This window comes from Dermochelys coriacea, chromosome 1 (assembly GCF_009764565.3).
Source record: "Dermochelys coriacea isolate rDerCor1 chromosome 1, rDerCor1.pri.v4, whole genome shotgun sequence".
NCBI lineage: Eukaryota > Metazoa > Chordata > Testudines > Dermochelyidae > Dermochelys > Dermochelys coriacea.
Window position 1 is genome coordinate 221,896,043 of NC_050068.2, and position 13,912 is coordinate 221,909,954.

Sequence of the window (13,912 nt, forward strand, 5' to 3'; positions counted from 1 at the left end):
GGAAGGTTCCTCATTCTCCCTACAACATCACCCCTGGAAATACTGAGGAACAAGGACTGAACTGGGGGAAGTGATGGTCCCAGGCTCGAAGGATTTCTAGCCTGTGTATGAAAACCTGGACAACCCAAACTGCTGAGCCTAGGCAGCTTGTGCCTTAAAAATCTGCCAGCCTGTTTATCACTCAGGGCAAGAATTTGCTAACTCATATCCTACCTATCTAGTTTGATAATGCTCAGTTTGCGGTTTTATTTACTAAGGTAATCTGCTTTGATCTGTTTACTATCACTTAAAATCTATCTTTTGTAGTTAATAAACTTGTTTTTGTTTGAACTAAAACCAGTGTGTGGAAATCATACTTGGGGCAGAAAGCTGTGTGTATTCCTCTCCACATTGAGGGAGGGGTGAATTTCATGAGCTTAAGCTGTGCAGTTCAAGATGGTATAAATTTGGGCTTACCCTTCAAAGGGGGGTGTGCACTTGAGTAACTGGGTAGTTCCTTAGGTGAGCCTTCCCATGCAGAGCTGATCTCATGTGTGAAGCTGCAGCTGGGTGTGTCCCTACCTGTGTGTATGCTGGTGAAAGAGCAAGCTTGGAGAGTTTAGCAACTTGTCACAGCAGCACAGTGTGAGAGGAAGCCCAGGCTGGTGGGTCAGGTGGGCACAGTGGTACCCCAGTTCCAGGTGGCATCTTGCGGGGTAGGTGCGGGGGGACCCATCACACACCCCTCTGACCAACATAGTTATAAAGTTACTAGACTTTTGGGGTATCCATTTTTTGATGGAGAGTCAACATTTTCCAACCAGCTCTTGATATATTTATTTGTATTTATTTCTATGTAAATAATATCTAAACAGATGCCTATCCAAGGCCCTAGGTGCCCTAACACACCATTTGCAATTGCGGTAAAGCTCAGCAGCATTGAAGTAATCAGTTCAACTGGCATTCAGCCAACTCTATCCCTTCATGGTCCTGGAAGCATACCTTTGGCCCTCTCCAAACTCCTCTTAAATAAGTGTCTTTTGCAGCTTGTCCAGAAAGTCACTCAATTTGGACTCTTTCTGACAAGTGTTAGAACAAGTTCCAGATTCCCAGAGCCTGCACAGTGAACATCTTACCAGCTGGCCCCTCTCTTTTATAACAAGGGGAATCCAGCTCACATGCCCCTGTGGACCACAGCTCTGTTAGGATAGCATTGGGAGAGAGGGGGTCCCTCTTGTAGGCTGGTTCCAGGCCATTTAGGGCTGTACAGTTCATAACCAACAGCTTAGACACCCTCAGGAGACCAATAGGAAGCCAGTGATGTTCGTGAAGTCATGTGCTCCTACTGAGATGCCCCACTCAGTGAGCCAGCTATTGTGTTTTACGCCAACTTTGGTCTCCAAATGGTTTTAAGGTGTAGCCTCTTGTAGAGTGCATTGCGATAGTCTAATTGTGAGGTGTCAAAAGTTTGGATAACAGAGACACGGGCCACATCTGAAAGAAAAGATTACAACTTCCTAGCCAGACACAGAGGGTAAAAAGCTTACTGGATCTCTGCTGTAATGTGATCATCCAATAGCAACTGGGGGCTAAAATCACCCCTAAGTGATCATCACCCTTAATCCCTTTAGCTAAAGGGAAACTCCAATGGTAGTTGTAATTGTTTTAGGAATCGATCATGAGTGGTGCTCAGCATCCCACTGCAATGCATTGAACTCCCCCAGATTCTCCTGAAGATGGGAATATACCCAGTTCCATCCCATAGAAGGCACTGGTTTTATAAACACATTCCCACCCACCCAAGCACTATTGATGCATCCCTCCCCTCAAACTGTGTAGCAAGACACTGTAGAAAAGAATAACAACAAATATAAATTTTGTACAGCATACTAACTTCTGGCAGATGGCTGATTGTCAAAGAAAACATCTGGCAGGAAGGCACCAGGGACTTTGTTTGTAGTGCAGTGCATGAAGCCATTTTCACAATAGCTATGAAAGAAAAACAAACAGTGGGTATATTTAACAAACTGACATTTAACTTTCACTTGTATTATGGTTTTTAGAGAGTCTACAAGAAATGCTCCAGAAATGCAAGGCTGTAGCTAGCAATTTGTACATACACTGAGCAATCTGTAATTCCATATCCTTAATTCAGTGGTTCTCAAGCAGGGGTACACGTACCTTTGGGAGTACGCAGAGAGGAGCACATCAATTCATCTAGATATTTGCCTAATTGTACAACAGACTACATATAAAAAGCACTAGCGAAGTCAGTACAAACTAAAATTTCATACAGGCAATGACTTCTTTATACTGCTCTATATACTACACACTGACATGTATGTACAATAGTTATATTCCAATTGATTTATTTTATAGTTATATGGTAAACAAAAAAGTAAGTAATTTTTCAGTAATAATGTGCAGTGATACTTTTCTATTTTTAAGTCTGATTTTGTAAGCAAGTAGTTTGTAAGTGAAATGTACGCATGACAGTTCAGGCTCCTGGAAGCAGTACACTAGTCTGGAAAGGTTGAGAGCCACTGCTTTAATCTACCAAGGCAAACTTGGCTTTAAGCACACATTATTATTCATCATCACATTACTCCAGTGTTATACTGATGGAACACAACTGAAATGAATGGAGTTACACTGGCATAAAACTGAGTAACAGAGTGTTAACACAGCCCTATTTGCTGCAATGTGGAGGAGGAGAAGTGGCCTCTTTCGGCTCTCAATGTGACCTCTCTGGTTAAGGGGAAAATGAGAGGATATTATTTCAGAAATTGGGCTTGTCAGGAACAGTTCATCAATTCAATTCCTAGTTGCCATTTAATAATTATAAATGCTACTTAGTAGTTGCTTTTTTTGATAGAGATAATTAGGCTTTAAGCATTTTAAAAAATGTATTAGTGTGCATTAAAAAGACATGTTTAAAGCAATTAAAGGGTAAGGAAGTTACTAAACTCCATTTCAAACTGGCAGACTGTTTTGCAGAAAAATTTGGTTTCAGATTCTACTACCTGATGCAGATGCTTTTGATACGCCTTGGGAAAATGCCTAGATTAGTTATGGGCAAACCCTCATTTAGTTTAAATTGGCACAGCTCCTTTGACTTCAGTATGGCTATGTCAATTTCCACCAGTGGTCTGGCCTAGTTATCTAATGAGGCTTTTCAAAAACCTCTGTAAATGGTATGTAAAGAAACAACTGAAATCAGTTATGAGTACTGCACTTACCACATGGTGTAATGATCTGAAAAGACATCATCTGGTTGGAAGATCTCACCATCATAGTAGCAAGAGCACTGGGACTTTGGTACACAATCTCCATGCTCATCAATATATTGCCCATGTGGACAATAGCAGCCTTCCATGCAGAACTCATTGCAGCCTACATCTGGGTAGGATAGAGATCGGCAGGTCTGGTTGCATGGAGTTCCACACTGTTGGTAAATTTGGCCTTCTGAACAAGTCATTGCTGTGAAATAATACACATCCATGAAACCACAATGGAAAAACCCACTGTCCTGTACAATTCATGTAATCAGTGGAGAACATTTTCATATTAACAGGTATAACTCTTCTATTGGCTTCAGCTGACTTTGGACCAGGCTGTAAATGAATAGCTGCCTATTTTTTGATCTGATACAGCCCGGGGGGGGGGGGGGAGGAGCAGTGTTCTGATTCACTTTTACTATTAGCTCTTTTTACCCTAACAAGGAGATTATTTCAAAAAGAACAGGAAACCCATCAGTGGCACATCAAGGGCAATATCCTGCTGGCGTCACCCATGAAGATAGTTCCATTGAAGTCAATGGAACCACTTGTACAATGTGAGCAAGCTACAGCATCAAGCAGAATCATTGAATGTTGGAAAAAGATTCCCACAAAAGGGGGGGAAAGAGTAATACAAACTGCCTCCAGTTTCTGCTGTTACTTGGCTCTAAAAGGGAGTTGTGAGTTTACAAAATCATTGTTCTACCTGTACTTTTCCTTCTTTTTACTTAGTTTTCATAAACAATGTAGTTTAGGGTCAAGATTGCCAAAAATGGGCACCTAAGGTTAGGTTCCTAAATCAACATAGAAGTGGCATGATTTTCAAAAAGTGCTGAGCACCCAGCAGTCAGCACTTTTTACGGTCAGGCCACTTTTTCAGGGAACTAACTATGACCTTCAGAGCCTAACTTTGGGGCTCTGCTTTCTAATATCTTGGTCTACTTCTATAATTAGTAGTGTTGATTTGGAGAGAAGTTTCTTGGTTTGTACCTGCATCCAACACAAGGTGGCAGCAATGACCACAAATGTACATGTAGTGTAGTTGTAGCGGTGTCAGTCCTCTCCTTTCCACAAGACCGGCAACAGGCCGCTCATGGGGTCATGCTATTTCTGCTCAAAGGCTGTATTGTTAACTAGGATTTACAGAAGCATACGGATTTGTAACAAGCTTCTAATGGAAACAGCAGGGGTCTAAGGTGAAGTAGGACCCTCAATGGAGTGAGGCCAGCAGCTGCAGATCAGGCTTTGCAAGCTTCTATCTCAACTAAAGCTTAGGTCGAGGGGGTGCAGGAGCTTTCTCAGCGTTCTACCCCTGCAGAGGGACCAGACAATCCCAGCCCTTGTGTTCCCCAAGCACGAGGCCTTGAAGACTCTAGGACTGCCTCCTGGCTATCAGAGAAACCCCAAAAGGAATAGCGAATGGTCGGGCCATGGCCCCACCCTCTTCCACACCAACCAACAGAGCTAAGCCAGCACAGGGCTAGGAGAGCACATGCTGCACTCTGTTAAAGAGTGCAAGGCTGGCCACTGTTCTATGCTCCTCCCATCCTGCTCTCATGGTATTGCTCCTATCCTACCAGTCCCAAAGACACAATCTATGCTAGGTACCTATATGGTTCCCATTACCCAATTCACAGTCTTTAATAGACAAGATGTTGCGGCACAGAGAAGCTACGTGACTTGTACAAGGTCACACAGGAAGTCTGTTTTAGAGCAGGGACTAGACCCCACATCTCCCAACTCTTAGGCTAGTGCTCTAACTCACAATAGAGCCCGATGGGGGTCATCAAAGTTCACCAGAGCAATGGGCACCTATTGGAGAGCAAATACTCTGAGGCGTGGCCTGATTCAGCAATGAAAATAAAAGATACTCTCTTTTATCCCAGTTGCATGGGCCTCTGGCTGCAGTTAACAGTATGTCACTTCCAATTTACACATGAAGGATCTGTGCGGGAGCAGCTACTCCACTGCCCCGGACAGCATAGAGAATGTTAGGGTACGGGCTGTGAGGCTCCAGCAATAGGTAAGTGCCTACATCACACTGAACAGTTTAGAGAGACCATAGAATATTCCCAAAAATATGTGATAACTACTTATGATAAACAATCTATCCCACCGTGCATTTAGCCGTGACACTCTAGAGTACCTTTCCCAGACCTGAAGAAGAGCACAGTGTGGCTTGAAATCTTGTCTCTCTCACCAGCAGAAGTTGGTCCAGTAAAAGATACCACCTCACCCACCTTGTCCCTAATATCCTGGGACCGACACGGCTACAGCTACACCACACTGAACAATTTGACAGACAAAGCTGAGGAGCACTTTCAAAGGTCTCCTTCATCATTACTAAGGGCATGTGCAGGTAGGAGGGTTACGATTGTGATTTACTGTAGAGCTACCACTGGAAATGGAATTGATTTGGTAAACTAAAACCAGGGGGAGTTTGAATCCAGACACTAATTTGTTTGAGCCTCAAAGTTTGGGATGATTTAAATAAATGATTCCAGTTCTGCTCCATTTCTAATTATCCAGCAAATAGTTACTCTCCTTGTTTCTAGTGACTGACAATGCCACAGTTAGTCCTAATTTTAGCTGAGGCACTGTTACACGCCTTAGCTGCACATGTCCTTACTAAGGATTTAAAAGCATCCTCAGTCCTCCACAGTGGCTGCCTAACTGTCCAATGACATGTGTACATTCAAATTCCACTATATTGCACCATCAAATGCAACTTCTTCCCCTAAGAAACTTATTAACAGCAGCAATTAAGGTCATGGGGGGTGGGAGGAAAAAATTGACTTTATGCTTTGTCATTTTGCAATTAAATTTTGCATGCTTTTGCAATTAAAACAAAACTAAACAAGCCTTGTTTTGCCCTGAAAGGTTGTGTGAAAACTGAAGGGAAACAGATAGGCATATGTGACCCTTTAAAAATGCCTGCTCTAAACTACAATAGCTAGTGGATCTACATCAAAATTCATCCATCTTGGGAGCTTCTCTGTTCTCATTTTGACTTTAGGGTGCGTCTTCACCACAGAGTTAACTCGGGTGATCAGCAGCCCTGCCTGAACACCGGAGTTAGCCTCACCACTGGATAGGAGAAGCCACACACAAGCCCTCCCCGTGTGTCCTCACTGGTGCTGCACTCAGCTCTCTGTGTCACTAGCACTTCCGGGGGCACATTGCATGGTTCTTTGTGACACTGTATATTAAATTGAGCCACTCTAGGATTTTTTTCCTGGTGAATTGTGGGAGAAATTGGCTGTCCTTCCAGACATACATGGGGAACTGTGGAAAGAGCATTGGAGGACTATCAGCACTCAGCTGGTTTAGCCAGAGTCTTCACAGCAAGTGTGCACATTACCAGCCTGAGTGAAAGTGGCACCTGAGCTCTAGCCAGGGCCGTCCTTAGGCATATGCAGCATACGCCGCTGCATAGGGCACCCAAACATTTGGTGCATCACCGGGACCATAGGCGCCAACTTCTAATCTTGCTGGGAGGTGCTTGACACCGCCCCCGATCCAGGCCCTGCCCCCACTCCACCCCTTCCCCCAAGCCCCAGCCCTCACTCCATCCCCACCCCGCCTCTTCCCTGCTCCTCCTCCTCCTCCCTCCCAGAGCTTGAATGCCACGAATCAGCTGTTCGCAGCACTCCAGAAGTGCTGGGAGGGAGGGGGAGGAGTTGGTAAGTGCGGGGCTGCCGGCCACGAGAGACACAAGTGGAGGGGGACACTGGGGGGAGCTTGGTTCCGGTGGGTGCTCTGCACCCACTAAATTTTCCCCATGGGTGCTCCAGCCCCAGAGCAGCCACCTATGGAGTCCATGCCTATGTCCAGGACAGCAGGTAAGAGCGGGTCAGCTCCTGCACACCCAGAATGCACGGCAGTCTCCTTATTAGGAAGAAAACAGGGGCCATATTCATTTTGTGTTGCTAAGAGCAAGTCACGCATAGGGGCGCCAGTTTAATACTGCGTAGGGCCCCATAAATCCTAAGGACAGCCCTAGCTGTAGCCCATAGCCCCAGACAAGCCAGCTACCCCAGGTTTAAAACACCAGCAAACTCATGTGAGAGGATTTTGTGTGTGGACAGGACAGGGGTAAGGGCAACACCTGAGTAAGAGCCTGGGTTAATTCTGCAGTGCAGACATATCGTCTCACACAGAAATCCCCTCACATAAGTCATGTAACATGGACACTACTGCAGCAAATCTATAGGGCAGAAGGTGGGTTGGTCAATGGGTCCCTGAAATTTGCTCAAGAGCCCTGAAGGAGCACTTGGTGACTCATTGGCTGATATACCTCCTCCTTGTAGGGGAGATGTGGTACACAGGGGATACAGACCCCCATTGTGGACTCCATCGTCCTACATACCCTCATGCAGCACAACTAGTTCTGCTGCTTATTAGGTCTCTTGCATCCACAGAGGGCTACAGGGCCTGGATTGCCCTCTTAGACAAATGAATTAGAATGAAGCCACAAGATTTTCATTACCTGTATGTTGGATTTGTATGACAGCCTATCATGCTGCATTTAACAGTCAGAAATGCCATGCTACATTAGCAGTATAGTAATCTACTGCTGCCACTATATCACTTTAAGTTAGATAGAGCCTAACCCCTTTAGACACTTCTGAAAATCCTACCCTATAGATCTGTACAGTGTGCAGTACAAAGAGGCCACAGTCTACCTGCCACTTATGAACTTCAGATAAAGCAAACTGCTTCTGTTAAGATATTTGCCTGTGAACCTATATCTCAGCCAGAGAGCAGGGGAGCAACCACCAGTTCAATACATCAGGCTGTCAGCACAAATTATGCAAACATCATATTCAAGTCTCAAGCCCATTAAAAGAATGATTGTTCTCCTTTGTGTGACAGGAGATGTCTGGAGCATCAGAATTATCTAATGGGGTCTGATGGATCTGCAGTCAGCGAAATCTGCACTTGGTGCAGGCACAAAGTGCTCTGTAATGTACAGAGAAGAGGAAGCAGTGCTACACTATTAAAGATTAATTGTGAAAATTGACTTGTTCAATTACAGCAAGAATAATGGTGCATTATCGCTGCTCTTGCTTTCAGCCTCCAGACCTGTGCGATTTTTTTTAAAAGGATTTTTATTGAATTACTGTTCCACTCTCTGAACATTTACATAAATTAGGTCAATATTATGAAACCATACAGCAATTTAACATAATCCAGTCTTGTTCTTTCTCTCTCAGTAAATATTATCCAGCCTCCAACAGTTAGAATCACTGAACTCTACTGGTCCAGATTGTATCAGCTGGAACACCAGTGACCTCTCACCTCTCTAGCTTCTACAGTAACTCAGTTTTTCAAATGGCTGCCCCACCCAGCTACTGTTTGAGAAGGAATAATGGAACTGGGTCGGAGTGCAGCCAAGCATATGGGCTTTTCCCAAAAATCCCCGATTGTCTACTGTCCTTAAGAGTAGAGCTATTTGGGAAAAAGAAGAAAAGTCTTCCACAAACATTTATGGAGAAAGCTAATTTTTATTTTGTGTCACACTTTCATTTCAGTGGAAATTTTCCAACCAGCTCTGCCTAATAATGAGATAAGAAAAAGGGAGATTGTTTTTTCTGTTCCAGCCTCTTGCCAGATTCTTCACACACACACACACACACACACACACACACACACTGTTGGTCCGTGCATAATCATCCTATTATTTTTGTCACCCCATCATCAATCTCTACCCACTCCTCCACCCCCCACCCTGGTCTACTTGTATGTTTCAGCCACCTGTTTTGCCTGGCCTTTTAGATTGTAAGCTCTGTGGGACAGGGGCTGCCATTTATTATGGGTGGGGTTTTCAAACAATCCTAAGGAGAATTCAGCCCTCAGATCCCACTTGCTTTCACTGTAAGCTAAGTATCAGAGTGGCAGCCCTGTTAGTCTGTATCCACAAAAAAGCAACAAGGAGTCCAAAGTGGCACCTTAAAGCTAACAGATATATTTGGGCATAAGCTTTTGTGGATAAAAATCTGAAGAAGTGCATCTGAAGAAGTGTTTTTTTACCCATGAAAGCTTATGCCCAAATAAATCTGTTAGTCTTTAAGGTGTCACTGGAAATTAAGCATTTAAGAACTGGTGTAGTTTAGAAAATGAGATCAACCCAGCTACATCACTCAGAGGTTTGAAAAATCCATACCCCTGAGCAGCATAGTTAAACCAGCTTAAATCCCTGTGTACATAGCACTAGATCAACAGAAGAATTCTTCCAGTTGATCTAGCTACTGACTGTCAGGGAGGTGGATTTACTACGGCGACGACGGGTGAATCCCTCCCATCGCTGTAGCAAGTGTCTATACTGAAACGCAACAGTGGCACAACTGCACTGCTGCCCCTGTACCACTTTAAGTGTAGATATGGCCTAACTCCTTTAGATACCTCTGAAAATCTCACCCTTTATACCTGTACAGTGTGTAGCACAATGGGTTCACAGCCTGCTGGAGGGACTCTGTGCACTACTTGAACAATGATAAATCATTGATAAGTCTTGTCATAGATGTTTCAATCTCACGGTCATATTAGAATTCATTAACAGTGGAGACAAAGAGGCCTAAACATGACAGCAAAATAGTGCTCACATATCGGAAAAATGGTGCAGACATAAGAACTGGCTTGGGCCTTTCCTTGGAACCTGAACTAAACAGTCTGCTAGGTTTCTACTAGGGCCAGAGATCTGATACAGTGGTTAATATTCACAACTCCTTTTGAAGACAACAGGAGTTGAGGCTGTCAGTGCCTCATAGGATTGGGTCCCAGATAGGAAGTGTCAAAATACAATGAAAGAAACTGTTACCATAAACTTCATGAGAGACTTTGGATACTGCCAGCCCAAGATATTCAGAACATTTTCTGATAGGCAGCCAGAGTTAGTAGGGAAGTTATCTGAACCAAGCCACCAAACCAGCTGAGGTTTGCTCAATGGGAGCTACTTTTGCCTGATGCCGAGCACCTTTTTTGAAAAACTGAGCACTCTCTACTCTTAATGGAGTGCAAGACCATTGAGCGTGTTCCACATGTCCTGGAGGAGACACTTAGCACCTTGCAGAAATCAGGTCCTTTAACTCCCTCTGCCTCACTGACCGTGCCAAAGGACACGATAGAGTCAATGAAAGTACTTCTTTGCAGCATTCACTTACAGCAGAAGTCCGGTTCCCGCCACTCAATCAGAACGCCTTTCCTAGCACATGCAGTGGCATAGGTAGAAACAGCAGCACACAAGCAATCCTTGCCATCAGAACAGGAGCAAACGTCGTAGCGGCAGTTCTTCAGGTATGGATACGGGCTAACTTCATAGTGGCAAGGCTCAAACGTGGATGACATCAGAATTGAGCAGGAATCTTCAGCATACTTGGCTAAAATGAGAAAAATAGTATCCAGACACTTTACAGTAAAAGAGCAGTGACCGTAAAGAGAAATAAGAATAATCAGAATAAGTGCTTGTAGACACTTAAAAGGCTGCAGTTGCACCTAGGTAGCGTAGACACTACTACAAATAACTCCATTAGCTCAAGTCTGTGCTGTAAATCTAATGGCCCAAACCCTCTCCATGACCCAAGTTTGGCATTGATATGGTTCCATATAATGGAATTTCTGGAGTTTCATGATGCTTTTTTTTTCAGTTTGTTTTTTTAAGTTAGAAAATTGAATTAAAAAACTGCCTTAAAAAGAACATTATTAAGGTTATAGAGTCAAGCCCTCTGAAGTTAGGAAAAGCCAGAAGTCAGGTTTCCCATGCAACCTGAATTCAGCCTCCTTATGTGTACACACTATGATACAGTTTTTAATTACATGATCACGTAGTATTTTTTTCCACCGGACCCCTGCCTCATTCAGTGCAAGGAATGAGAGGCGTTTTATTTAATTTACAGATGCTATCATGATCCTGTTCCCAGTACAAAACAGTTGAACTTTTACGGGATGGAAGATCACATGTTGTTACACTGTACCATATGTTATGTGGAGGCCAGGGTTCCGTACCTAAGCGAGGGTTGAGGCTACAGGGGTCGCTGTCTTGTTTTAACAAGTCTTGGCAATCTCCATTCAGCTTCCAGGCATTTCCAAAATCTTCCACAAGGGCTTCCACGAGGCCAGAAGGTGTCAGAAAGTCATCCCCTTCATTGCCATTGTAGTTTCCACACAGACCACAAGTTCTGTCAGTGTACATTGGGGAGAGCTCACAGAAACAAGGATACAATGGTTATTCTTCAATATTAGTCCACAGTTTCATGGCAGTATTTTTACTGGACTATGTAAATTCCTCAAGTATATATTAAAGGGGCACCATCAACTTAAAAATCAAACTGCTGGCTGAACAGTTTTTACATACTTTTTTAAAGAAGTAATAAAAATGTACAAGTATTACTTTTTTTAACCAATTGAATTATTTTTACTTAAGTAGTGAAAAAAGTTCTGTTTTTTTTCCCCCCAATTTATTTACTATGTGCATTTAACAGCACTTAATGTCTAGTCACTTTCATGGTTTTCCTTGGGTAACTTATTTTCCCTGTCTGTGTTGGTCTTTATGACATCGGATGCATCTGATGAAGTGAGCCTTAGCTCACGAAAGCTTATGCTCAAATAAATTTGTTAGTCTCTAAGGTGCCACAAGTACTCCTTTTCTTTTTGCGAATACAGACTAACACGGCTGCTACTCTGAAACCCATCATTCTTCAAACACAGTGACTCATATTCATCCAAAGTTCTGTATATGTTTTGGAAACTTGCCTGAAGGGGTCAAATCACAAGCTTTCAGAGGTCACCAGAGGGGTGCCTCTTCTTGAGGAATGCAGCAGGCAAATCCAAACACTTTAACTTTTACCAGAAGTGTTTGCACACAAGTCAGTGGGAGTGGATCACTTCCCCCAATTGTCAGAAATGTTTGGCAATAGGTCAGTCCATTTACACTGTAAATTTGTGCTCCAAAGGCAACAATAATACTGACTTAGGTACATAAAAGGGAAGGAATTCATAGCAGAACATAATAATAAAAGAAGACAATGGGAAAAACAGCTAAGACAGTAATTAGCAACAGTTATTGCTCTTATGGTAAAGGGGTTGAAATAGAAAATTAGACTTTTTAAACAGCTAGGCAAGGAGATGATCAGGATGTAAGGGTCTGAGACCTGGCAGAAGAGACACAGATGCAGAGAAAAGCAGGAAATCCTGAGAGGTGCCAATGGATTGAACTGAATTATCCTCAACCCTAAAACAAACTCCAGGTGTTTTGGTATTGTACATCTAGACTAGACCAAAACACAAATTGCTGAATCCATTTTCTCAAACCCTTCCAGAGTTTTCCCTCCTGTTACAGTGTTTTGTTTTGTTTTCAATTGCTGAAGCTCTAATGAACCTTTACCTTGAGCTAGCATATTAAGCCCACTTTTTGTGCTACTATGCAACATTTATCCAGAATTCATGCTAGCAAAGGTGGGTACAACTCTATGCTAGTTTTATGATATGGGCTTCAAGATGGTTTTGAGAGACAGAACCATACTGGATAGAGTGGAAGGCAAGGAAAATGAATATAGCTAGAGCAAGAGTATAGATACACTATGCTCATGCTGTGAAAGAGCAGATAAAGGGTTCAGTTATGGGGCTCTTACAATAGTGAGCTCTTACTCACACAATTATTCCTGTTGATAACAATGGACCTGCTCATGTGAGCAAGTGCTCACCAATGCAAGAAAAGGGTGTGCAATCATCAGGCCCATAACAGTGATGAAGAGGAGCATGGTTAGGACCTGCAGTCATTACATCTGTTCTACCCTTGTAGCCCACTCACCTCCAATGGATAGCTGAAGGCCAATGTGCAGGGGAACAGTGCCACAGAAACACCCTGCCCCCCTTCTGCCTCATCCTGTCCCTGGGAGGATTGAAGAGCTGTGGTCAGCACTGACTAGCCTCCCCCATCAGTCCTCAAGATGTAGCAATCAAACAAGGACAGCCGCCTGCATGTGCGTACAGGGTGGTATGATGGGGTTCTCTGGGTGCTCTCCTCATCTTACTCACTAGGGAAAGGTGGCCATATTTTTGTCCCTTAGAATTAGAGCCCCATGGGGCACTAGTGTAGAGCCCTGCATCGGGACTGGGATCCCTTGCAGGACCCGCTGCCATAACAGCAAGATCGGGTAGGAGTGGGATTAAAGAATAGACCCACAAAGGGCTCTACCTTAGAAATAGCACAATATACTGTCCAAGTGTGCACTTTTCATACATTAACAGATTATAAAGCCAGAAGGGACCACTGTGATCATCTAGTCTGACCTCCTGTGTAACATAGGCCATAGAACTTCCCTGAATTATTTCTTGCTTGAATTAGAGCATATCTTTTAGAAAAAAACATCCATTCTTGATTTTAAAATTTCCAGTGACGGAGAATCCACCGCAGCCCTTGCTAAATTGTTCCAATGGTTAATTACTCTCATTGTAAAAAATATGCACCTTATTCTCTAGCTTCAACTCCCACCATCTTGTTATAGCTTTGTTCGCTAGACTGACAAGCCCATTATTAAATATTTGTTCCCCATCTAGGTACTGATAGATTGTAATCAAGTCACCCCTTAACCTTATCTTTGATGAGGTACATAGAGTGAGTTCCTAGAGTCTCTCACTATGAAGCACGTTTTCCA

General features: G+C 43.4%; 1 protein-coding gene across 1 annotated transcript in view; it reads right to left on the reverse strand.

Annotated features, from left to right (window-relative positions):
* VWF (von Willebrand factor) overlaps positions 1-13,912 on the reverse strand; it is a 224,737-nt gene that overhangs the window by 159,618 nt on the left and 51,207 nt on the right. Inside the window, 4 exon segments of the mRNA XM_043514792.1 lie at positions 1,874-1,968; positions 3,219-3,459; positions 10,421-10,636; positions 11,262-11,457. Coding sequence (XP_043370727.1) covers positions 1,874-1,968; positions 3,219-3,459; positions 10,421-10,636; positions 11,262-11,457 — 748 coding nt within the window.